The following is a 27,391-nucleotide window of genomic DNA, read 5'->3' as shown; positions in this document are numbered from 1 at the left end:
TAACTAGTCTTGAATAGAAGGGTGCTACTGCTGTACCATACTCAAACCTCAAGTGACCTTTGGTCCCACTGTCTGACCCCATAGCTGGACAGAGAAACTCACAAAAATTGCACGAAGTAAGGTCTGAGGGGCAAAACTTTCGACACGGCACACTACCCTAGATTCTCTCCATTTTTTTTCTTTCACTGCTTTGTGCTTTGTTCCACTTATCAAGACAAATGATGTTCTCAGAGGCATGAAATTGTTTGTATCACGTAAAGAGAGATTCTGTATACGCTAAATATTCCACGAGGGTTTTTATTTTTGCGAATTTTTCGCAAGTCGGGTGCTCTCCATGAATTTAAAGACATGCGAAATATTGACTCTGATCCAGATATGAATGTGACGTGCACGTATACATTTCTCCGATCAGTACTGTACTTCACAACAATCACGAATTTAACCACTCGCAAAGTCGTAGAGAAGTCCCGATTCACGAAAATTTAGACTCGCTAAATACATGGCATACACAGTAGTTTTGATAGTTTGATGGTAAAAACCTGGTGGGAAGGGCAGCAGTCTGTAAGACTTCTGTTCAACGTCTCATTTTGTTTCTTTACCAACATCATACACATGCAAAGAAACAAAAATTAACAATCCAACTTGTTTTAAGCAGCATGTACATACCGTAGCTGGTTTACAAACAAAATGATTTGAGACACCTACAACTTTGGCTTATTATACTTACTGTGCAAACATGTACCTGGAAGTTTGGGGGTTGATTTAGATTTTTTTACTTTTGACGGTCATTTTATTTTCTTAAAAGTATTCCATGCAGAGGACAAGCAAGGACGTGTACTGTTTGAAGTCACATGGTGTACGTAGGACTGTCAAATCATCGGAACGGAACTTGGCACGCATCGCAGAGCTGGATCGGCTCTCACCGCCAAATTCTGCAAGTGTTGTCTTTGCTACCTGCATACAGAAAGCCAAAAGTGTGCAAAAAGAATTATACAAATTGTTTATTATATGAAGAACCATAAACTCATATTTATTATTTACTGTATGTGCCTAGTCATGCATATATAATTTCATGACTTCATTGCATGACTCAGACAAGGCCTTAAAAAAATTGTTATCAGTGATCATCAATTCATTTGTCAAACTTAGATTTCATCTTAAGAAAAAGAACAAAATTCATACAAATATGTGAGATTTAATGGGGCAAATCGCACCTTTGCAGTGTGGGTGAACTTTTCAATAAGGCAAATGTCCTAGGCTATATGCATGACCCTTCTAGAAATCGTAACTCACGAAAACAATAAAAGTAGAACTATAAAGCTATTTGCAGTGTGATATGCTATCAGTATGGAGTAACAAAACAAAAACTAACTTGACTCATTGATACAAATGATGTATATTCTTTTTTAATAGTTAATTAATTTTTTAATCTTAGGAAATATTTTTCAAAGTATTTTTTTTTTTTCCTCCACTTTTTGCAATGTGATGTAAAATGTTGAATTATGGAGACAATGAATATCCTGTTGGGGTATAAAAAGAGAAGATGAAAATTACTCATTTGCTTTCTTTTTGTTAATTTGACAAGACCATACACAACTGGTTTATAAGCACATATACTGCTTTACAATGTACGCACCTGTGATGACTGTATCGCCCTCGTAGTTGAAGGCGCAGCTGAAAATCTCGTCGGTGTGTCCCTCCAATGTCTGTAGGCAGTTGCCCGACTGCGGGTCCCAGACCCGGGCAGTCTTGTCCGCACTGGCGGTCAAGAGTTTGGTGCCTTGCGGATTAAAGGCAATCTGTGGCGGACAGGGAAATGAAATGAGAAAGGTAAAGGCAATGAACATCTTTAACATCATATCTTGAGGCTCACTTGAAACGGAAATATATTTCTCTACTTCTCAATTTCTTGCCCCTTCTTTAATCACAACAATACAGTGCACGTAACTGCTTGTGAGTAATCTTTAGCGCAATATTCCATGCTAGCAACTTCGTATCCTGCTTTTCAGTAAACCTCCTGCTTTGTCATTAATTGAAAAATATGCATATCAAGTTATTTCAGTCATATCTAAACACCTCAAGTTAAACATTTCATTTGATCTATTTGTGCTTGAATAAAGAAAATGCATTTTTAATTGTATTATCAACTGGTGTTTTTTTCTCTTTATTTTTTCCAGTCTCTTTCTTGTTCATTTTTTTCTTACATAAATGAAAGTACAAGACAAGCAAGCCAGAAAGAACAAAATTTTAAGAGGCTGGTTAGTTCTTTAGGTCTTCACAGGTCAGCAGAATGAGCAACAAATTTTTACCATCATCAAGACAGCTTTCAATCTCAGCCATATTTATAGTTTCAAAGTGTCTCACTTCTCCTCGTACAGGTAAGAATTCTCTGCAAAGTGTCTCCATTACCTTGGATATTTCTCCCCCGTGGCCTTCTAATTTGCATACACACTGGTGGTTGACTGCATTGTAGACCCTGGCTGTACCTGCAACAGAGGCGTAAAACGGTAAAAGCCAGTAGCAAATGAACTTTGACAAAACATTGGCAAAACACACATCATGGGCACCTTCTTTATCATATAACACAATGTGCCTGGTTGATACCATTTGCTGACTACTGCTGGGGCAAAGTATGAGGAGTCAGCTTCATTCGCCTGTTTTCTTGTGCGGGTATGCAGGTGGACCACTTCCACCTGGTTAGCACCCTGCTCTTTGTGATGAATGAATGAAGCAGGATCTTTCTGTCACATTATGCATGCAGCTTCTGTCACTGACTTTATGTCCTATCTGAAGGACAGAGTGTTTTTGCCTCTTCTTGAGAAAATGGCATGAGTACACTCAACAATGCTCAGCTAAACTTAATGAGAATGGAACCCGCTGAGCCAGTTAGCAAGCATTGGTTGACTAAGCGAGTGTTTGCGCTACAGACAAGTTGAAATGTAGTGTATTATTGCAAGGCCTTTTACTAAAGTAGCTATGGGGAATTAATGCGGTAAAGTAGCTAATGGGGAATTAATGCAGTAGCCCATGTGTTTCATTGAATATGCCTTGATATTGCACATGACAATCAAGCTGACAAAATTATGCATTTTCAATGCCCTACTAAATGCCTTATATGGATAATGATCTAGTTTTTAACTCTTTTGTCAACTGTTAGTCATGCAATACACTAATTTTTTACATATTTGCATTGTTTTGATTTGACTATTTTCATAATCTGCAAGTGCACTGTGACTTGGATTTTGGTTATGAATGGCTAACTGGCACTGATAGGCAAAAACCTTTTTTGCATGTTTCATAGATATTTCTATTTGAATATTTCCGATTCCTCTCCATATTTTTCTCATGTATTTATTCATTTATGTTTTATGTTTTTCTTGATATCAAAAAATTAAATGTTTTATTTCATTTTAACCAACCAAAGATGGAACATACTAAAAGGCTTGATTAAAGACTGATCCTGAAATTGGCAGCACATTTCAGAAGATTACAGTTTCTGTTTCTCTCTCAAATTGGCAATTTTTGCAAATTTCTTTCTAATTTTGTGCTTATTCAATGACTTCAATCAATGCTCATACTCTTTCTCCACTACAAGATATGTTGCGGAATTCAAATGTGCACATCGATTCATGAAGGGGACAATTTCTGAAAAAAAAAAACCCACATTACTCAAGGACTCAATGGGACACAGCAGAACTATTGGACTTACTGTCAGCAGATGCAGAGGCAATGTACTGTCCAGTGAAGTCAAAGACGACGTCCAGAATCTCGTCGTCGTGCCCGCGGAGGTTCCCCACGCACTTGCCCGTGGCAGCGTCCCAGATCTTGCACGTCTTGTCCATGGACCCCGTGACGATGAGCGAGCAGTCGTAGTTGAACTGGGCCGAGCTGATCTCGCCTCGATGTCCGATGAGAGTGTGGATTCGTCTAGAGGGGGAGGGGAAGGAAGAAGACAACAAGTGTCCGATGGGAAACGTTCATGCAATGGTAGTACAGCACAGTTGTGAACAGCTTTCAAAAGGTATAAAATTTCATGGTGGTTGCTTTAACTTTGACATCATATTTGCTTACAAATATCCTAATCCCTCCTCATTGCACATTTTTTTTAATCTCACCATCTTTGAACAACACATTCATATGGTTAGTGCAGTTATCTGTGATCGCATTACTGTGTTCTGCATGCATTCAAATCACAATTAAATGTTGTAACCTAGCCCCTGTTGAATAAAAAAAAGATACAATTAAATATAAGTCAGAAAATCAAGCACAAGTCAGGTATTAGCCAATCAAAACTGAGTATTCAGAGACTTATGTCTGATTTCACCTTTTATGCAACAGGGCCCTGATCACATAAGTTTGTTGATGCCCGCAAGGCCAAAGGTCAAAAGCATTCTTTGTAGTTAGTTTTGTTTTGAGTTGCATTTCCTCATGGTTTGACAAAGGAATAGACTGTTTTTGATGGGGAGAGGGGCGTTGGGGTCTTACCTGCCAGAATTGACATCCCAGACGGAGACGGTGTGGTCAAAGGAGCCAGTGATGACCTTGTCTCCGGTGGTGTTGAACGATAGCGAAATGATTTCCGCTGAATGTCCCTGCATGTGGCAAAAGAAAGACATGGTTCTTTCACAGCTTAGCACAAAATAAAGACATGGTTTCAATGACAGTTAAACAAGCAGCGATGTGACTCGGATATTAGCATGTGAAAGAAAAACTTCATAAGTAAGAGAATTTAAGCATGTTTATGATGTAATACTTGATTTATCTTGTGTTATGTTTTGTTGGAAAAAGAAGAATGAAAATAAATGAATTGAACTGAATTGAATTGAAGCAAACTTTTGCTTTCATCCTCAGGTTACATTCTTAAGTTCCTGCAGCAAACAAAGTGAAAAGGGATACATAATATTGCTCTAATTGTTACGACCAAAATCACTCTGAGAATGATCGCACAAAAGAAACAATCAACTAATGTTCAGGCGGTTTATTAACAGTGATATTGTGGGTACAGACTCGTAATCGGTTTTCACATCAGTACAATAATGATCAAGAGAAACAATTATAAATCAGTAATAAAATCACTTACACGCATTACAGCCCAAATCGTAATCACGATGTTATATAGTCCCTTGGTGATGTCTAACTACGATGTTCGATGCACCGATGAATGATTCCTCCGACGTAAATCCAGAGGCACGGGTTGCAATAATCCACGTTATAGATCCGGGGTAAATTCCACGATATGTACGTCCACAGTGAAACGTGCGGAATCCACAGGAAACGGGCAGAATCCAAATGTTATGACGACCACGTCCAGTTGATGCGTTGAATGATGATTCACTTTATAATGTCCAGCAAAGAAACCAGCCCGTCAACAGCTTTGCCGTAATAATGTCCGTTGACACTAAAATATGGAGTCTATCTCCAACGTAGGCAAATTAATTCTCTGCAGGCAAAATGTCTCCCAGGCCTTATCTCCACAAACACAGTTTGTATAGCAGGTCAGCAGGTAACACAGGACTGACTATAACAAGTCGCTTCAGAGCCAGAAGTGACGTAACTCTCAGAGCAGAGGTGTTGGGTACTCTGCCTACCTCAGAATTTCTCCTGCTTATATACTATCCATTCACCCCTTTCTAGTACATTCTGTAACTTTCTCCAACCTGGGGCCACATACCTGAACATACTAGCAAGTCCAAATTCCAGGAATCCTGGATGACTCACTGCCTAATATGTGCATAACATCATTGCCAAAATTAACTACCAATCACATTGGGTTACAAGGGCAGTGCCTCACTCAGCCAGCACTTCCTAGAATTTTCTGGAATGGGTTAAATCATTCTAGATTGAGTTAGCTATAATGTATTTCCTGTCTCATGCATACATGTACTGTAGCTACATTGTATACCACATAGAAAATTCTCCACTGATCTGGTCAGCCTGCATGTACTACATCTATATCATATAGAATGTTCTCCATTAATCTGGTCACCCTGTGTACATACACATTAAACAACCATGCATACAGCCTTGATACATGTACATAACTACTTGTGTGTACATTTGTGACACCATCCCCCATGGGAAAAAGAAAGCCTTGCCGTAGCAAGGGTTTCTTTTACCTTCACAATTTCTTATTGTTATTTACAACGAATGTGAGGTAAAATCCAACTCAAACAACCATAATCACATACTATCACATGCCTTTTGAAAAGCTGCATTGATTCCATGTTCTCTTTTCATGGATACCAGTTACATTGATATTGCTTGGATTCTCGGAGCTTATACAATCATGTCAAACTGTTTTGCATACATTAATGGATATGCTAAACACATACAATGTACACTGTAAGTGATATGCGGTGAAAACTTTTCACCTTCGATACTCTCTTCATGTTACACTCTTGACAAAGCGTCAGCAATTACATTATTTTTGCCTGCCACATGTTTGATTTTGAGAGCATATGGCTGCGTCATCATGCTCCATCTGAACAGTCTGTTGTTCTTCATTTTGAACCGGTCTAAAAAGACCAAGGGGTTGTGGTCAGTATAGACCGTGATCTCCCCTTTGCTATTTGTCAAGTACACTTCATATTGCTGGAGGGCAAGGATGAGACTGAGAGCCTCCTTCTCGATAGTTGAGTACTTCTTTTGGTATGCGTTCAACTTTTTGGAAAAGTAGCTAACCGGACGTTCAGTGCCTTCTTCATCTTCTTGGAGCAAAACCGCTCCCACTCCTACATCACTAGCATCTATTGCCACTTTGAATGGCTTTTGGAAGTCAGGAGCTGCCAAAACAGGCTCATTAGCAAGGACTGCTTTTAGTTTCTCGAAGGCTCTTTGACACTCATCAGTCCAGGTGTACTTTGCCTTGCCCTTCAACAGGTTTGTTAGGGGGACGACTACAGTGCTGAAATTTGGCACAAATTTCCTGTAGAAACCAGCCATGCCCAGGAATCTGAGCAACTCCTTCTTGGATTGGGGGATTGGAAAGCCTAGTATAGCTTCTACCTTGGCTTCTCTTGGCAATACCTGTCCCTGACCGACTACATGCCCGAGATACACCACTTTGGCCTTTGCAAATTCACTCTTTGCCAGATTAATCACCAATCCGGCCTCCCTGAGTCGATCAAAGAGTTGCCGCAAGTGTGTAATGTGCTCTTCCCACGTGTCACTATACACTAGGATGTCATCAATGTATACTACACAGTTGTCAAGTCCGGCAATGATTTGGTTTGTCAGTCGTTGGAAGGTGGCCGGAGCATTTTTCATGCCGAATGGCATTACTCTGCATTGGAACAAGCCATCTGGTGTAGCAAAGGCAGAAATCTCCCTGGCTTTGTCGGTCAAGGGCACTTGCCAGTATCCCTTTAGAAGGTCTATTTTACTGACATATGCAGAATTTCCGACCCTGTCAATGCAGTCTTCTAGTCTGGGAATGGGGAAAGAGTCTGTTTTCGTCACGGCATTCACCTTTCTGTAATCTATACAGAATCTTTGAGACCCATCCGGTTTGGGCACCATGACGATTGGGGAGCTCCAACTGCTTTTACTCGGTTCTATTATGTCATTGTCTAGCATGTATTGAACCTCTTCCCTTACTTTTTGCAGTTTGCTCGGGTTTAACCTGTAAGGGTTTTGCTTGATAGGGTCAGCATCTCCTACATCAACATCATGTACAGCCAGAGGGGTGCAACCTGGTTTGTCTTTACACACTTCTTTGTACTCATGTAACAGACTAGTCACATCTTTCCTCTGATTTTCAGGTAGGTAGTTCAGTGCCTCATCTACTTTCCCTAACATTTCTGAGTTAGACAATCTGGCACTAGAGGGCTCACTTCCATTCTCATCTTGAGCTTCTCCCTCTTCATCTACTTCTTCTTTTACCACCTGAGCTACGCCTACCGGCTGACTAGCCTTTCTCTCATAGTACTCTTTCAGCATGTTTACATGACACACCCTCTGATCTTTTCGTCTGTCTGGCGTACTGATCACATAGTTCACATCATTGAGTTTCTTTTTGACACAGTATGGGCCACTGAACTTGGCTTTCAGTGGTTCACCTTGTATGGGCAGCAGTACAAGAACTTTGTCACCTGGTTTGAAGGTTCGGGCTTTGGCATTTTTGTCTGCCTTTCTCTTCATAGAGTCTTGTGACACTTTCAGGTGTTCCCTAGCTACCTCACAAGCCTTTGAAAGCCTTTCACGAAACTTTGACACATAGTCAAGTAGGTGGACCTCATCATCCTCAGTCATGAATTTCTCTTTGATGAGCTTCAATGGGCCCCTAACTTCATGACCGTACACCAACTCAAATGGGCTGAAACCCGTCGACTCATTTGGGGAGTCCCTCGTTGCGAACAGCAGGAAAGGGATGCCCTTATCCCAATCCTCGGGATACTCCTCACAAAATGCCCTAATCATTGTCTTTAGGGTCTGGTGGTAGCGCTCCAATGCACCTTGGGATTGGGGATGATAAGCTGACGACTTCAGCTGCTTCACACCCAAACGATACATCACCTCTTGAAATATGCCTGACATGAAATTTGACCCTTGGTCAGACTGCCCTTCCTTGGGCAACCCATACCTAGTGAAAAACTGCACTAGAGCATCTACCACAATCTTGGCAGTGATATTTCTCAATGGGATAGCCTCTGGAAACCGTGTAGACATATCCATGATTGTCAAGAGGTACTTGTGACCCGACCTAGTCCTAGGCAAAGGTCCAACACAGTCAACTAGAACCCGACTAAATGGTTCTTCAAACGCAGGTATCGGAATCAACGGCGCCGGCTTCACTGAATGCTGTGGTTTACCAGCCACCTGACATGTGTGACAAGTCTTGCAAAACTCAGCCACATCCACATTCAACCCTGGCCAATAAAAATGCCTCATGATCCGATCCTTTGTCTTTCTGACGCCTAAATGGCCGCCAACAGGTAACTCGTGAGCAATCCTCAAGATCTCACCGCGGTAACTGGGAGGGACAACAACTTGACGAACCACCGTCCAATCCTCATCAGCTGGCCTATGGGGAGGTCTCCACTTCCTCATCAAAATGCCATCTTTGACATAATAGCACTCAGGGACCTTTTCAGCCTCAGCCTCAGAACACGCCGTCTGAGACAAGCCTTTCAACTCAGAGTCTGCCTGCTGTGCTTCAACCAAGGAAGACTTGCTAAACAGCCCATCACTGTTAGCCTCGGAGCCTAATACAGCAACCCCATCGTTCAAATCCTTGAAAAAGGTTTCTGCCAACCAAACACCGGAATTCTCCTCCACATCAACAGAATCCGCATCATCTTGAACAGCTCTACGAGCCTGAGACCTAGTCACAACACAATCTGGGAAAATCCCAGGAAACTCCTCCTGCAACTGCTCAGTTTCAGCAACCACCACTGGTTTATCCGAAACAACTGGGGACACAACCACCTTGTCCCCAGCCAAGTCATTCCCCAACAGGAAATCAATGCCTACCATGGGCAACTCAGGAACAACTCCAACAGTGACAGGACCAGAAACTAGGTCACACTTCAAATCCACTCTATACAGTGGTACTGACATATAACTGCCATCAACAGTCTGAATCAAGACTTTTGCATTCACTGCACTATCTGGTGGAAAAGTCATACCACCATCCACCATCAACGACTGAGAGGCCCCCGTATCCCGCAGGATGACTACTGGTTTACCTGCCTCACCAGAAGTACATGGGGTCACCTCACCATCAAACAAAAAGCTACGATAGCTCTCATCCACCTGCTTCAGCCTATCTTTGAATTTGGGAGATCGACTTTCAATGGCCTGTGTTTCACTGAAAGGGACACTATTTTCGGGTAGGACACTTTTTGACATGACAAATCCCATGTCCTTCTTTGTTTTGTTTTGCAACTTCCAACACTGTGACTTTACATGCCCTGTCTTGTTACAGTGAAAACATTTGATGACATTTGCACTTGTACTGGACCCTTTGTCAGATTGAGGCTTTGGTGCCGATGAAGTTTCAGAACTCGTGCCTTTTTCAGAACCAGCATTCTTTGGATTGCTCGATTGATTTTTGTCTCTCTTATTTCCAGAGAAATTCCTGAAAGGTGGTCTGTTGTCATTTCTGTGGGTCAGCTCATACTCATCAGCCATCAAGGCTGCTTTATGCAAACTTGTCACTTTGTGATCATCCAAATGCGACCTTACACTGAAAGCAACACTCTTTTTGAATTCTTCCAAGAGAACAACCTCACGTAGGTTATCAAAATCCTGATCCACTTTCAGGGATCTGTACCACCTATCGAACATCATTTCTTTTTCACGAGCAAACTCAACATGTGTCTGGCCTGGTTTGCGGTACGAATTTCTGAACTTATGTCTGTACGCTTCTGGCACCAACTCATAAGCATTCAACACTGCCTTCTTGACTGTAGCATAGTCACGTGATTGCTCTTCAGAGAGAGATGAGTACACATCGGCAGCTTTGCCAACAAACACACTTTGAAGGAGCATGGGCCAAAATTCCTGTGGCCATTTCAAACTGTCAGCCACCTTCTCAAATGACACAAAATATGCATCAACTCTGTTTTCCTCAAACTTTGGCACCAATCGAATGTTCTTGGCCAAATCAAATTCAGAGGGAGCCCTTTCACGATTTCCAACGGTCTGTGCATGAGTCAATTCCAACTCACGCAATTTCATTTGTTGCTCCATTTCAAATTTTCTCATTTCCATTTGTTCTTTCTCCCTCTCTCTTTCTAATCTCATCTTCTCTTTCTCCATTTCCAATCTAGCAAGCTCAAGCCGTGTTTGATCTGAAATTTGAGCTTGAGCTGGAATGTCAATTTCTTCTTTGAGCTCCATGTGACCAGCTACTAAGTCAAGAATCTCTGCCTTTCTTACACCTTGTGGAACATCTACATTTAAATGCTGTGCAATGGCAGTTAAATCACATTTGCGTAACCTTTGCAAGTCTTTGAGGGACAAATCTGTCCTCTGAACAAATGCCTGAACATCCATTGTACTGATTGACATTGTCACATGTATTACACACAATGTACAATTGAACAATCAACTCAACTGGTATTTTGTCTGTACCAATATTCTGGATTCCGGAACGTTCCAATTCTAAGTTTTGGCTTTAAATTCACTTCTCGGACACAAGCCCCCAATTTTGTTACGACCAAAATCACTCTGAGAATGATCGCACAAAAGAAACAATCAACTAATGTTCAGGCGGTTTATTAACAGTGATATTGTGGGTACAGACTCGTAATCGGTTTTCACATCAGTACAATAATGATCAAGAGAAACAATTATAAATCAGTAATAAAATCACTTACACGCATTACAGCCCAAATCGTAATCACGATGTTATATAGTCCCTTGGTGATGTCTAACTACGATGTTCGATGCACAGATGAATGGTCCTTGATGCACCGATGAATGATTCCTCCGACGTAAATCCAGAGGCACGGGTTGCAATAATCCACGTTATAGATCCGGGGTAAATTCCACGATATGTACGTCCACAGCGAAACGTGCGGAATCCACAGGAAACGGGCAGAATCCAAATGTTATGACGACCACGTCCAGTCGATGCGTTGAATGATGATTCACTTTATAATGTCCAGCAAAGAAACCAGCCCGTCAACAGCTTTGCCGTAATAATGTCCGTTGACACTAAAATATGGAGTCTATCTCCAACGTAGGCAAATTAATTCTCTGCAGGCAAAATGTCTCCCAGGCCTTATCTCCACAAACACAGTTTGTATAGCAGGTCAGCAGGTAACACAGGACTGACTATAACAAGTCACTTCAGAGCCAGAAGTGACGTAACTCTCAGAGCAGAGGTGTTGGGTACTCTGCCTACCTCAGAATTTCTCCTGCTTATATACTATCCATTCACCCCTTTCTAGTACATTCTGTAACTTTCTCCAACCTGGGGCCACATACCTGAACATACTAGCAAGTCCAAATTCCAGGAATCCTGGATGACTCACTGCCTAATATGTGCATAACATCATTGCCAAAATTAACTACCAATCACATTGGGTTACAAGGGCAGTGCCTCACTCAGCCAGCACTTCCTAGAATTTTCTGGAATGGGTTAAATCATTCTAGATTGAGTTAGCTATAATGTATTTCCTGTCTCATGCATACATGTACTGTAGCTACATTGTACACCACATAGAAAATTCTCCACTGATCTGGTCAGCCTGCATGTACTACATCTATATCATATAGAATGTTCTCCATTAATCTGGTCACCCTGTGTACATACACATTAAACAACCATGCATACAGCCTTGATACATGTACATAACTACTTGTGTGTACATTTGTGACATAATAAACACATCACTCAAATATAGAAATGCTCACTATTACAGACCTAAATTATGGATTCTTGCACAAATGGTTTAATATTTGAAGTACTTACATAAGGACACTTCCACAATAGATACGGTTTGAGGGTCTTCAGTCTGCCCCCTCCCAACAAAAGGAGAACTCTTTACATTAACGGAAGAAACAAATTCTCCCATGAGGTGTATAGAAAGTCCTTCATTTCAATACTTATGTTACCATGTATGAGCTTCTAAGAAGACATGCCAATTTAAGCATGGTGTTTTAAAATGCATATTTGAATACATAGCAATATGATGATACTTTTTCTAACAGACTGCTAACATGCTAGAAATTATAACTTCTTTTGAGAGGCTGTTTTGAAAAAAATAAAGGTCAAAAGATGAGTCATCCTTGCCATTATCTCAATGTTTTTGCTTTAATCTATTTGTTTTGTTTTGTTTAATCTTTTACAGGTGCAATACATTTGAATGAGGTAAAAAAAAGAAAAAAGAAAAACGGTCGCTCACCTCTAATCGGGTTCGATAGCAATTAATCTGGTAATTCAACCCTATTGGAAGATACATCAAACTCTGACATTCAAACACAAATGCACACAATAGTGACTTTACAATGCCTCTCTGTTGAAATTGACACAGAGCAAGTTCCTATGGGGGGGGGGGGGCATTTTTTGGAAGCACACCCTCTCCAAAAGCAACTCCCTCTTAACCCGTTGCGGACAGACTGATTTTGCTACAACACGTATTTCCCATTGACACCTGCCCAAGTATACTCGGGACTCGTCCTCAACGGATTAACATCATCCATTCGCTTACCGAGAGAGTGCACAGCTCTGCCCCAGTTTTGATGTCCCATAGCTTGGCAGTGGTGTCCATGCTCCCCGTTGCGATCACGGTGCTCTGGGGGTTAAACGCTAGACACACCTGCGATTGGGATCAGAAAGAGAGATGATGGATTATGTAATCATTTAACCCAATGTCACTCACATGCATTCATCTGTTCAACCTAGCAGCACCAGGGTCCCATTTCATCAGAGAGATTAGGATAGCAACTCTTCCTGTTCTTCCTAGAACAGCAACTTCTCAGGAAGCAGAATTCCTGTCATTACCATAACTTATAAGGTAGGCAAAGGGAGGAAGCTTAATTGTTTTTCCCTACCCCCCTCCCCCCCCCAAAAAAATTCCATTAGCAGTAACAAATACAGCTATATGACCCACAAATACGCTTCTCTGCTCATCACAGACAATATCCAGCCCAAATGATTATTCAGATAAAACCTTAAAGGGTGTGTATAGTTCTGGTTGAGGTGAGGATTTAGCTTTTAACATTTTGCGAGATATTCAGAAACCACTCTATGAGATGTCAAAGAGCATGCAATTCTAAGGGGTATCAAAAGTTTATTTGATGAAAATCGGTTTTGAAATGGCTGAGATATCCAAAAACAAGGTGAAACAAAGAGATCCTAATAAAGGACGTGGCCTGTCGCCTTTTATTATTATCATTTTTTTGTGTGTGGAGATCTCAGCTATTTGAAAACCAATTTTCATCAAATAAATGTTGAATCCTTCTTAAAATTACATGCTCTTTCATATTTCATAAGGGGTTTCTCATTATCTCACTTAGGAATGTTCAAAACATGAATCCCCACCTCAACCAGTACTGTACAGTCCCTTTAATCAAGTAGTAAAATCTTTACTCTACAGTAATAATACCTTGACTCTACATAAACTTCAGCCGTTAAAACATATAACAGCACTCCATATCTCTGTGCATCACACATACATTTCTGCAGGTGTAACTGGCTTTTAACAATCTTGATTTGTATATATTCAATAAATAGTATGCTTCTAAGTCTTCTATGATGCAGATAACATTATATACAAATATACCTACTTTCAATGTTTCAAGAAAGCAACTATTAGAGCAAGATACAATGTCCATATCAGGATAATATCAATTCACAAGCCTTAACCCAATTGTGCAATTAAACCTCACTGCTGTGGGCGAGGTTAAATGAAAGCACAATATTCTGCATACTGCCCAGTATATATTGCATTGTCTCACAGTAGTATTGACCCAGATATCATATTGCTATATGTGGAGAGTAGCCATTGGTTTTTCCTATCTATTGAAGCCCAAGTAAACCTTGATGAAACAGGTGACAAATTTTTCAGGTTGTTCTATTCCTTGGCATGATTTTGCATCAGTTCACAGAAGAATGTGTAGAATACATAATCTGCAGTAATAGCTTATATCAAAAATGATAATTCTATCACACTCTGAAAGCTTGCACATTACACTTATTTTTTTTTTATTTTTTTTTTTGGGGGGGGGATTTGACTTCATACAATGACTAAACTCACAGTGACATTGATAATGACAATGATGATTAGCAATAATGACATTTCATTGCATATACATGTACTACTAAAACTAGTAAAAAAAAACAAACAAACAAATACACAAACATACACAACTAAATACCTGTCACTATCATGAATTCTTTCAAATCAATTATTGTTATCCTTTTCATCAATATCATCAATACCAGCCCAGATAATGACGATGATCAGAATCATCATTGTAAACAACTTCTCACTTTTTGTGACATCAAGCATCACAACAATGTAGAGAAGTTAAAGAAATACATAACTTTCCCTCCTTTAAACACAAGGCAGAACTGACCACTGGTCACTCATACAGAAGAGCAATGTCCACTAGTAAAGATCTATCAACACAGATTCATCAAAGCTGGCCAAACCAAGTGCATCCTCTTGAATTATAGATTCAGTTTTGCTGACCACACAATTTTGGTGGTTTTTTTTTTTTTCATACACGAGGTCAGAAGTGACACAATACTTGTGATATGATGACAGTCAAAAAGGTGGACATATTGAGGAAGAAGAGAAAAAAAAAAAAAAACACCACTTAAATCAATTAGAGGGGAAATTTTTCAGGCCGGTGTGCTGCATTTTTCCTCCGTCCATTTCTCCAGCGGCATGCATAATTCTGCCGCTAGGAGCCAGCCGGAGCCGGCCGATTTTCACCGGTGAATTGGCCAAAACTGACCTCGGCGTTGGATGAGTGGACCGTAAACTGACCCTTTAAAGGGCAGACTGACCCAAGCTGCATGGAGCACTGACCTTAGAGTGGTCGGAATTGACCTAGTGACCCACAATGGTTGTCTCATTAGCACCCACGATTGTTTCCTCTTTCTCGCTCTCTCTCTCTTTCTCTCTTATTTTTGTTTTCCCCCTCTAAGCTTAAATCCATTTATGCATGCAAAAGAAAAACACCTATTTAACGTAATGGAGCTGGCCAGAGTATATGAGGCAGGAGCACTAAAAGATGCTTAGATTGGAACGATTCACTTGCACTGTGGGGAACGCGGATCGGCCTTCTTTAGCTCATTACTCTTCAACAATAGCTTTGATTGGAAAACACACCTAATTTCTCTGCTAGCATCACGCTGGCAGCAAACAAACACACTTATCTGAAATATTCCTGGGAGCAGCTGATACTTTCCCATTACAATACCTGCCCATATGACACAAATGGCAGGAAATGTTACATTGTTTTTTAATTCTTCACAACAAATTAGAAATCTAGCAACGTTTTACTCTATTGGCAACACATCTGATAGATCAATGAAAAGGATTAAAGCATGACAGAGATATTTTGGTTGTTTGATATTTTCATTCATTTATCTAAGTATCTTTTAAAGTAAACCAATAACCTATTTGAATCATTAATCTACTTACATATTCTTTTACCTGCATCCTCATTCATTATCCATCTATCTATTCACTAATCTACTTTTTTGTTCATTTGCCTTTCATTCATTCAAGTATTCCACAATACACTTTTGCATAATTTGTGAAATATTTAGTTGTTAAGAGCCACAGTGTAGTTCAGAGTTAAACGAAACAATACAGTTGGCTGTACAGGATCAAGTGCTTCCAAATTTGCATAGACTCAAGAAAGTTCTAAACAACAACAACAACAACAACAAAGAATTAATGCAACTTTCTCTAGACAACAGAGCCTATAGCCTACTGACAAATATTGTGGTAATATTGGATTAACAGTCTCAAGTACAAGTAATACAGGGTTAAAAAAAAAAAATCTTATTCATCGAGATGTAAAATATTGTCAAAGTCTTTTTTCCTGTGGTAGCAAAATTGAGTGTGACACTTTGCAAATAAACACTCCTGCAATTCCTTTCTTTAACCCTAACTAGGCCGGGGGAGGGGGGGCCTCCGAGGCTCCCCCCCCCTCGACATTCCGCACGATGTATCGCTATCACAAAAAGCTATCGCTGCGACGTTTCATGACTTTTTTCTTTTGAGTCTCCCGCATCTTTTGACACCAAATTTGCGACGCCCAGGCACGCTGTTCTGAAGTTGCGCATAAATATGTACGTGCATGTCAGACCAAAAATTGCTTAAAAACATGAATTTGTGTCAATTTCAATGTAAACTGTGCTTAAAGGCAAATTTCATAAAAGCATGATTATTTGGGGGTTTTATTGATCAAAATCAATTAATAACATATTTTCTTGTTCGGAACAATGTCGCAAAGAAATTTAATTGAAAAAACAATGAAAAACATAAAGTCGAAAAAACAAAGAAATACATAAGAAATTCAAAAAACAAAAAAATACTAAAGAAATTTTTTCTGATGGCACAATTTTTTTCGCTTACATTTGCTAAGGACACTAAAAAGAATATAAATGTTACACAAAAAAATGTGCCTGTTTTGAGGTTTATTTAGTGATTTATACCAAATTGTCTGATTTCATGCATCATTATGAATAAATTAGCACAATCTAGCATAAATGATAATTTTTTGAAAAATTAAATTCATGGTACTTTAGATTACGTCATAGGCAATGTGTGTGCCAATTTTCATTGTGATTGCGCGGTCCACGGCCGAGATCTGGAGGGGGGCCTGGGAGCCCCCCCGCCTCTATCATCTACCTAAATAGCCTGGCCTAGTTAGGGTTAATTTGGTTTACCGAATTGGACAGAGTCACATCTAGACATTTGGGGGGGTTTTTATGGTAATTCTCACCCTCTGCTGGAAATATTGAAATTACAATCAATTTACACAAAGTCTTAGACACACATATACAGCAAAATCGCAGCAGAAATACTGATGTCTGCCAAGGCAAACAGTGTGGCTAGTTAAACCAAAGTGTGTTTTTCTGTTTGAAAAGTTAAAGTTACTGAAGAAGATTCTCCAACACTTTGTATTTAATACAACGTTGCAGTAACTCCAGTCAGTCTACCTTAGAAACAAAGACATTAATAACCAACTCATGAATTCTAACTTGAAAGCACTGTATTCCGTTTTTCCTTATGACAAGTAACATTCACTTCAAAAACACATGTTAATTGTTATGTAAATACACATTCATAAAACACAGCAAAAACAAACAAAATCACACAGACACACATATCATACAGTACATATCTGTTACACATCACTTGCCACGTCACTTTTAACTCCTATAGTGTTTCCTTTCCACTACTATGTATTTCTGACTGAATCCATTTGGCTCAAAATGATAATACCAGTAGTCGTCATGATAACAATACATAATTTCCATGTTGTACATTATTACATGTGCAAATGCCCTGTAATATGGGAACATTAATGAAATAAGTGAGTTTTTAGATGTGTTTTGAAGATGACATGGGATTGATGATTGAGGAGACATTTAGGTAGTTGAATATATCATATCCAGAATATACTGCAATCAAATAATTCTTTGTCTAAAATTCATGTTTTGCATCTGTCGTTGCAAGTAGGTTTATGGACAGTCATCAATATTTGAAATGCATAGGGATAAGCTTCTTCTCTAATGGCCAGCAATGTTTTATGTGAGTTTTCCATTCATCTTTAGACTTTTGACACATTTTGAGGTATGAGCATTTCACTGTACCATCACATGTAATATTCAAATGCAGGCTACAAATATGTAAGCTCATCTACTAATTTGTATTTTGTGGACACTAAGTGATGTCCAAAAAAGCCCTTCAACATCCTAATTTCATGTAAGAAACAACAATGAAAAAACAACCAAGACACAGAAGAGATGTACACCAAAGTGTGCCCTATCCTGAAATCAACATGTTTGTTGGTGTGTGGGTTTTTTCCCGTAAAAACCATCCGTGCCTCTGTTAGTGAGCCTCAATCGCTCCACAAGAATTTCCACTGTACGCAGCACACTCGGTGCTGACCTCTAGAAAAGTGCGCCGACACCGAGGTTGATTAACAAGTGAGTGACAGGTGATAATTTGACCCAGATCTGGGACACATGTGGAAAATAGCTTTCCCCACCTATGTGTGCAGAGTCAGGTTGTGATGCACTTTCCCCTTGCATTTTTGTCCCCGCCGAACAAGTTCGAGCAGGCGACTATGAAACGGGCTCCGTACGTGTGTGTGTCCGTGTGTCCGTCCGTCCGTCTGTCCGTCCGTCCGTCCGTGTGTCCGTCCGTGTGTGCGTCCGTGTGTGGTCAAAATCTTCAATTTGCTACTTCTCTGTCATTTATGAGCCAATTTTGATTCTGTTTGCTTTATATGATAGCACTACATGGGAGCTTTGAAACTTCTACACAGAATTTCAGTCGTGACCTTTGACCTTGACCTTTGACCTATATTGTACATTTTGCTACAAAATGCTACTCCTTCGCCATTTCTAACCCGATTTCGATTCCGTTTGCTTTATGTGATGGCACTAGGTGAGGGCTTCAAAACTTCTACACAGAATTTTGACCTTTGACTTCTTTGACCTTTGACCTTGATTTTTGACCTGTATTGTACATTTTGCTACAAAATGCTACTCCTTCGCCATTTCTTACCCGATTTCGATTCTGTTTGCTTTATGTGATGGCACTAGGTGAGTGCTTCAAAACTTCTACACAGAATTTGGACCTTTGACTTCTTTGACCTTTGACCTTGATTTTTGACCTGTTTTGTACATTTTGCTACGAAATGCTACTCCTTCGCCATTTCTTACCCGATTTCGATTCTGTTTGCTTTATGTGATGGCACTAGGTGAGGGCTTCAAAACTTCTACACAGAATTTTGACCTTTGACTTCTTTGACCTTTGACCTTAATTTTTGACCTACATTTTTTGTACATTTTGCTACAAAATGCTACTCCTTCGCCATTTCTTACCCGATTTTGATTCCGTTTGCTTTATGTGATGGCACTAGGTGAGTGCTTCAAAACTTCTACACAGAATTTTGACCTTTGACTTCTTTGACCTTTGACCTTGATTTTTGACCTATATTGTACATTTTGCTACAAAATGCTACTTCCGGCGGGGACATATATTACGCACTGCGTAATTTCTACTTTTCCTTGTTGTTGTTGTTGTTGTTTTGGCCTCATATTCTCTTTCTTATCCTAAAAATAAGAATTCTTGCATTCTGATTTACTACAAATCTGCTCATTTTAGTGTGTCCTGACAGTACACTCTTTTAGATCGTAACGACAGATCTGATGGCATGAATAATCCATCCATCGTACCATCTGTCTTTAACGTGTATCAGATACAAAATACAATATCTCAAGCCACTATGAAATGCCTTAAGACTTCAAGGACAATGGATATCAGACAAATGCAATATTCACTGCTTTCTTGAAAGTACTTTGATATAATAGCTATACAAGTGTGCATATCAAATTCTACTTATCATCATTTCGCTTCCTACAGTTAATCTACCTGCTTCTAAGTAAAGTAATTTTGTTGTGCATTTCTGCAGACACAGTTTAATTACTTCTCACAGCATTTGCTTGACAAATACCTGGGCCCTGTTTTATCAAAAAATAAAATTGATAATAAATTTCCTTAACACACAGCCTGCCATAGACTTATGATAGAAATCATAACTATTCATTTAACAGGGGCCAGGACTAATGCGGCTAATCTGACTGACCTGAAGTTTGATGCTCTTGATACACAGCGGTAACATGAATTGCAAACCCACTCAACTATCCAAATCAGCCAAAATCTCCATATCATATCATTAAATGCAAGTTCTCTGTATTCACTTGAAATGACCAGACAAAATATCGTTATCTTTAATAGCCATCAGAAAATACTTACTAATCCTACAGAAGAGAACAACATTATTTGTAATATGTGGGTAAACACAAAGAGCAAAAATTCTAATCATATAGGAGGTGGTAGGAAGGTTTGATTCTCAGTCAAGATTACTCCCAAATAGGAGTTTAAAATTCATGATTTTGCTCATGTGCACATGTCTACATGAGAGGCAGAGCAAAAATGAAGAAAAAAAACAAACAAACAAACATAAATCACAATTTTCATCTTTCAGAACACAAGGAACAAGAAACATGGCTTACTATTTCTGATGTGTGTCCTCGTAGCGTGTGATAACACTTGCCGGTCTCTGAGCTCCAAATCTTGCAGGTCTTGTCAAATGAACCAGTTGCTATCTTGTCACTGAAGTTAGGGGAAGGGGAGGGGGCAAAGAAGAGAAATTATAGGATCTGAATCTACCACTTAGCAGCTTGTTCAGACATAACGATATAATGATGAGCCTTTGGACTATTTCTGCCCTTTCAACTGACAAATATATATAGAGAGATATGCAATGAATGTGTAAGAATTTTGCAATGAACTATTCTAGCATTTCTATCTGTAACAGTATCATCTAAAGACATTGCATCATGCAAGAAGTCTACCAAAGAACCCAGAAAGTGGTTTTCTTGTTCCCTCAAAAAATCTGAAGAGAAAATTGAATGAGCCTCTTTAGCAACAAAGCTTTAAATGGTAACATCACAGAAGGGGAAAAAACACCCTAAAAAGAACACACCATGTTCAGTATTTTTGTCATTTTTCTCTCTCTTTAGGGTTGAGGATATGGAGGTAAAAACGAACTGTTAATGACAAATGTATGGATCCAAATAGTTATATACTGGGCAGTTATTTCACTGAATATGAGAATATGTACATGTACAGTTACATTGGAATAGTGTAAGGTTAACTAAATGTAGACTGAGTTGAGGTTGAATGGATGTGATATTACATGCAACTCTGTGACTGTAAACACATTAGTACCATACTCTGTACAAACAGCTTGTATTCCAGATATTATCCTCATTTCCACCAAGATGTTTTCATCATGTAGTTTGCTGCCATCTACAGTCAACTCCCATACAGGCTGAGCCTAAAAACTCCATAATACACTGTATGACTGGTACATTCTGCATAAACCCTTCTGCAGCCAATTTATTTGAAGAAAAAAAAAAAGAAAGCAGAACTCTTTGCAATTAAGGCTCTCAAAACAACATTTCTTACATATCATTTACCTTCTGCTATGATTCCTATTTCTCAGCAATGTCAGAGGTTAAGCAAACTGTAACTTGTTGATGAAACATTAACTCTAAAACTTTTCTCACTTAAAGTTTCTCAAACAAATTGTGACATATATGTGCCTAATGAACACAGAATAAAATATGAAGATTTCACAATGACTTTAATTGCATGCTCCCTCAATACTCATATTGCTTAGACATTAATTCTTTACATACACACACACAAAAAAAAAAACACACACACACACACACAAACAGAGGAAAGGAAAAAGCTAAACCGATATATATATTATCATCATGCAAGATGCAGTCTTTGAGAGAAATTTGACAAATTTTGATACAGCCTGCTCATGTGTACTAGAGGTTTCAAATCATGGCATAAACAAATTAAACTAATCAATGGAATAAAACAACCACAAATGCAAGGCCACTCCATCTTCTTATAAATAATAACATTAAATGGAGAGAATGATAAAAGTTTCAACAAATCAGACATAAGACAAATTATGATGTTGTCACTACACAACTCTCCAATATGTTTGTATACAAAATATAACAAAAATTATGTCATTACGTAATAATACAGCATCTGCATCCATCTTCTCCCTATAATTCACCATTGCTTGTAAATCTATAAAAGAGCAGCAGTAATTTTATTTTTTAAAGATTAAGATTTTTCTTTTATGATCATATCATTTTCTTTTTGTAAAAAAAAAACAAAACAAAACAAAACAAGAATAATGCCTCCGGCATCCTTCGGGCGGAGGCATAAAAAAGAGGAAATTTATAGAGGAAGAGAGGTATGTAGTCCTCTACAGGACTGTAGTTTGGTGAAAGAAGACCCTAGAAAGGGTAGAGTGGAGAAGGGAAGCAGCATCTAGGGAGAGAGCAAGGAAGGCATAATAGTGACTGTTGAAGAGCAGCGTTGAGCTGGAACTTCAAGTTGCACTACTGGAGATGGGAGAATAGGAGACAGGGAGAGTTGTGAGGAAGAATAGAATGAGAATCAGATACGGGATTTCGGAAGTCGGCAGGGGGTGAAAGATGAAGCAGAAAGGACGAAAGGATGAAATAATAAATCACAAAATTCATTGAAGATTCTTGTGCAGGTTAATTAAAGAACTGTGAGGCAACTGCATCATCATGTAATCTAATTTGCATATGAGTGCAATGGTTACGACTGATTTTACTGTTTCTTACTGTCATAACATGTTTAACTTAGAAATCGCGCAACTGTTATATTTTGGTTTATTTTGATGAAATATCAAAAATCAAATTATTTTTCTTAAAGCTGACTTGGAGCTCAGGACAGAATTGCACATTAATATCTCAAAGAAAGCTCATTTTCTCACAAAGACAGGACATGCTTACCCATAGGGATTGTTGAAGGCTATGGCATAGACCACATTTCTGTGCCCTTCCAACGTGTGGAGTTCCTCCCCTGAGGCTGTGTCCCACACCTTGCACGTTCTGTCATAGCTGCCTGTGATAAAACTGGACCCGGATTTGTTGAAGGCCACATTGGTCAGTGGGAGGATGTGTGCTCGAAGGACCTGCACAGAATTAAGAAAGAGCCAGACAGGACATTATTGCAGAAATGATACAATCTGGGTCCTGTTTTATAAAATTTGTTTTCAGTAACAACTGCCACATTTCCATGCCAAATTTGCTCGCAGCAAATTAGTTTAAGGATTTCAGTAGCTTAAAACAACTATCATAACTTGCTATTGATAAAAAGTTTTATGAAATGGTGCCATGGTGAGTGAAGGTTAAAATCACTTATCAACTGAACATCTAAAAGTACCTCTAGAACTCATTCATGACTGTTCAAGTCAATGCAGCATTGAGAAGGCAGCAGTTATTGTCAGAGATATTTAATTCTACAGATCTGGTTCTATGCTGAACCTTTCATTATCTAAGAAGGTTATCAACACAAAGAAGGGAACATAAACTCACAGTACTTCAATCTCTCTGTGTTTCAAAAGCCAGAAAATTGATTTCCATGTTCCCCACAATTGAGGTACATACATTCATATCATCATTACTACTACTACTACTTCTACTACTACTACTACTACTATACATGAAACTATGAGTACTACTGATGACAATGATATCAATGAAATATATGTAAAGTACTATTCAAAATAACTGCATGCTCAAAGTGCTGTGGAAATGTAGCACATACAGTAGTGTACTTCCAAGGACACACTAACATCAGAGAAGTAAATAAAAATGTATCAAAGAAAATAAAGACAAAACCCGAGAATTAAAATGTTATGGAATCGGTATATGATAATGCGATTACATCCAGCATAGATCCCAGAATTACAAATTAGTCACTGCTACTCCCTCCTGCTAGTACCTTAAAGAGATAGAACTTGTGGTCGTCCGGCTTGGCAAGCTTCTCCTGCAGTCTCTCAATGAGCTGTCTGACTTGTTCCGTTCTGTTTGGGGTGACCAGAGGCTCCTTGCGCACAATCTCGTCCAGGATCGGGTCAATGTCCGTTCTGGGAGGTTTTTCAGAAGCATAACTTTGTGGTGAGAACCATGCACACACAAACTTTGTAAACTCTTCCAAAATATGAAACTATGATTCTAATCTGAGAATAAATTGTACGCATCTGGAGAAAACAAAAGAGCACTGTATGAATATTTTGTCATACACAGACCTAAAATTTACCGGTAGCCATTACATATTTCTTTTGCAGACATAAACTGTACTTTCACCAATGGTCGCATGACATTACAACCTGATTCTACTTTCATTTACTTGTAAATGATCCAATGGGATTATAATTATATTCACATGAACAAGCACTACATGAGCTTTTAAAGTAAAATATAAAAAAAAAAACAATTGGTATGTCGTGGATGTCATTCTGACTTTACAAACTAACAAGAGCTGTGCCATAATTCTCATTCTCACTCTTTAGAATTTCACAGCAATCACCAAATGAAGGTAATTTTCTCAGAAGTCCTGGGGCCCGTTTCATAAAACTTGCTATCAGTGACAAATGCCACATTTCTATGACAAATTTGCTCTCAACCAATCAAATGCAAGGATTTCAGTAGCTTGTCACATCTATGACAACTTGTCACTGACGACAAGTTTTATGAAACGGGCCCCTGGTAGTGGTAGAATGCCTTTCTGACCAAAATTCAACTATGAAAGATTATTCAGGCATCCTACCATCAAGTTACATTTGTCAGTGTGAATTCAAAGACAACGTACAGGCATACTTACCCTGGTTTGAGATCCAGAAGATCAATGGATTTGGTCTTCAGCATATTGGACTGTTCATACTCCAGGATTATGCCTTCCAAAAACAAAAATAGAAAATACAATAAGTCAAAGTTGTAAATCAATGTTGTCCCATCCAGAAATGAACCTCAATACATATTGATAACTCTGTGGATTAGAAGACAAGGTTGGAACAAAAACATTTCTTAGCTTTTTTTTTTCCCCCTTTTGAGTGTGTGTGTGTGTGTTTTATTTTTTCCTTTTCTCTGTCTGACACAGACTCTGGATTCAAGAGCACTTCAGTTCACACTACACCCAAGGCTTGTCATCAGGGGCATTGTTCAAACAACTTCAAGTGTAAAACTGGTGACACAATGATCATGTAGGGTCTGTTCAAGCGCTCTCTTAGGCTAAAGCAAACCGAATCTTGCCAAACCCGCGCCAGACGAGCGCCCGACCGCCCCCGTGTCCTAAAGTGTACCGTACCGAACCAAACCGAGCCAAAAGTGGACAACTTCCAGATGTGCTCCAAAAGGTACCAATAGCGTGTATCAAAAGCTCACATGTGAAGAATAATGGGCATAACATGCACATATGTCATAATGCAAAGAGTTTATTCTCTTTTCTTCAGGACATCTGTATAAAGTAGTTTAAGTGTGACAGGTACATAGCCCTGTTGCTACAAAATGTGTGATCCCCTTTACAGATAACTCATGAGGTAGGTACCTTAAAGGTAGTACTACTACCAGAGGTATCCGCACCAGCGACCCCAACACGTACGTGTTCGGTTTCAGCGCCCCAGGGCCACCAGGTTTATACCAGAGCAGAGGTAAGTGTTCTAGGTCTACGCTTTCTCAACAGAGAGAGTGCTGGAACGCTCCAAATCTGGCACAGTACGGTAGGCCGTAGACATATATGGTTATGGTTCGCCTTGTTTTGGCTCACTTTTGTCACATTTTGAGCGCTCTAACGCACCCCACCATAAAATCTCCTGGCATCACTTAAGTTCACTGAAAACTAACCCGAGGCGCTCCTTGTACACAGGTATACTGTAAAAGAGGAAATCTTCGCAGTGTTGAAATTTTCGCGCATTTTGCGCAACCCGAAACTAGCGCGAAAATAAAAGCACGCGAATATTTTTGCTAGCCATATGTTCCAGTAGTTGATGTCTTGATTCCACGGAATGAAAAACACGCGAAACTCTTCTCACTCGGCCAAGCGCGAAAAATTAGTGGCGCGAAAATATCTTTTACAGAGCTACGCGTTGGGGCTGGTCGCAGTTAACTGAAAACAAAACTTGGCATGTAAACGTTAGATCTACAGGTTAGTACAGCTCAATTCGAGTTATGCGATAAACTACCGTCTTTGATTTCTTGTGTGGCACCGCATGCCGCGCTAGTTGGACTAACGAGTAACGTCGTTACTAGCTAGTAGTACCTTACGTTAGGCTTATCTAGAATATATTTGCTAATTGACAACAAATTAACATGATTAAAATCTTGCTTCTTTGGCAATTTGGCACGCTGGCGAGGACTGGTAAAATTCTTCTTCTTCTTCTGGAGTTCTGGTTCAGTCTGCCTCCTTCAAACTTGACGATTAATAAATACAAAACTTGTTTTTATTAATGAATTAAAGATAAAATCTGGATAAAACTAGATAGATCGTGACATTTGCAGCCCACTGCCATATAAGCCATGCACTGTCTGTCTGACATCAATACGTTGTAACTTGTGGAACGACTGGAAGTTACATATCTTCACAGAATCATTTATATCATTATTAGACACCTCTTTGCGGACTTTGGTACTGATATAACATTAGCATGGTTAGTAAGTTATTAACTGTTAGGCCCTAATTTTACTGCCATGTAATACATTATTCATTCTATTTTAGTATCACGGTACCAGGCCAGGCTCAGCTCAGCTCAGCCGGAGGTTGTTTTTCAGCCAGTCCGTGAATTAAAAATACACGATACACAATGAATTGTACAATACAAAAGTTACATAACTGAAAATGAGTAAAGAAACAAATCAAAACAAAATTATAAAAAAAAAATTGCACTGAGCTGTGCGCCTTGCCATTGCATTGGCCCATTGGATCATACAACAACTGCACTGTAGGCCCTAAATGTGATTCCCTCGTATCAATCAAATTACTTGTGAATTGGTTGTGTGGCGTGGGATGGCCATGGAATGGTGAAGTGAGTGGCGGAGTGGGAGAAAACAGACGTAAAACAGGGCATAACAACGACATTTGCATAGTTTGATGCATCATATCTATTTTAAACACGTTGAAGCTCACCTGGAGGATAATATCTCAACAAAAATCTCTTGAGCCGCATGTCTGGCGCTGACTTTGAGACAAAAATATTATTATTTGACTTCCACTTCTTCAGCTATGCACGCGTCCGTAGTGATACATGGTCGCGCTAGCGCGATCAGGTGCAT

At 39.3% G+C, this 27,391-nt stretch overlaps 1 protein-coding gene across 1 annotated transcript; it reads right to left on the bottom strand.

The window, feature by feature from the left end:
• Positions 1-683: 683 nt before the first annotated feature.
• On the bottom strand, positions 684-27,391 carry LOC140244229 (uncharacterized). The gene is made up of 11 exons (XM_072323864.1): positions 27,246-27,391; positions 24,948-25,020; positions 24,066-24,210; positions 23,072-23,253; positions 20,726-20,825; positions 13,161-13,268; positions 4,486-4,592; positions 3,710-3,927; positions 2,410-2,486; positions 1,637-1,799; positions 684-954 (listed from the first exon to the last, which is right to left on the bottom strand). Exons 1-11 carry the CDS (start codon positions 27,283-27,285, stop codon positions 920-922), a joined length of 1,248 nt encoding a protein of 415 aa, XP_072179965.1. The 5' UTR covers positions 27,286-27,391; the 3' UTR covers positions 684-919.

This window comes from Diadema setosum, chromosome 21 (genome assembly GCF_964275005.1).
Source record: "Diadema setosum chromosome 21, eeDiaSeto1, whole genome shotgun sequence".
In the NCBI taxonomy this organism is placed as follows: domain Eukaryota; kingdom Metazoa; phylum Echinodermata; class Echinoidea; order Diadematoida; family Diadematidae; genus Diadema; species Diadema setosum.
The sequence above is the reverse complement of the archived record's forward strand: the minus strand, read 5'-3'. Positions and strand labels throughout refer to the sequence as shown.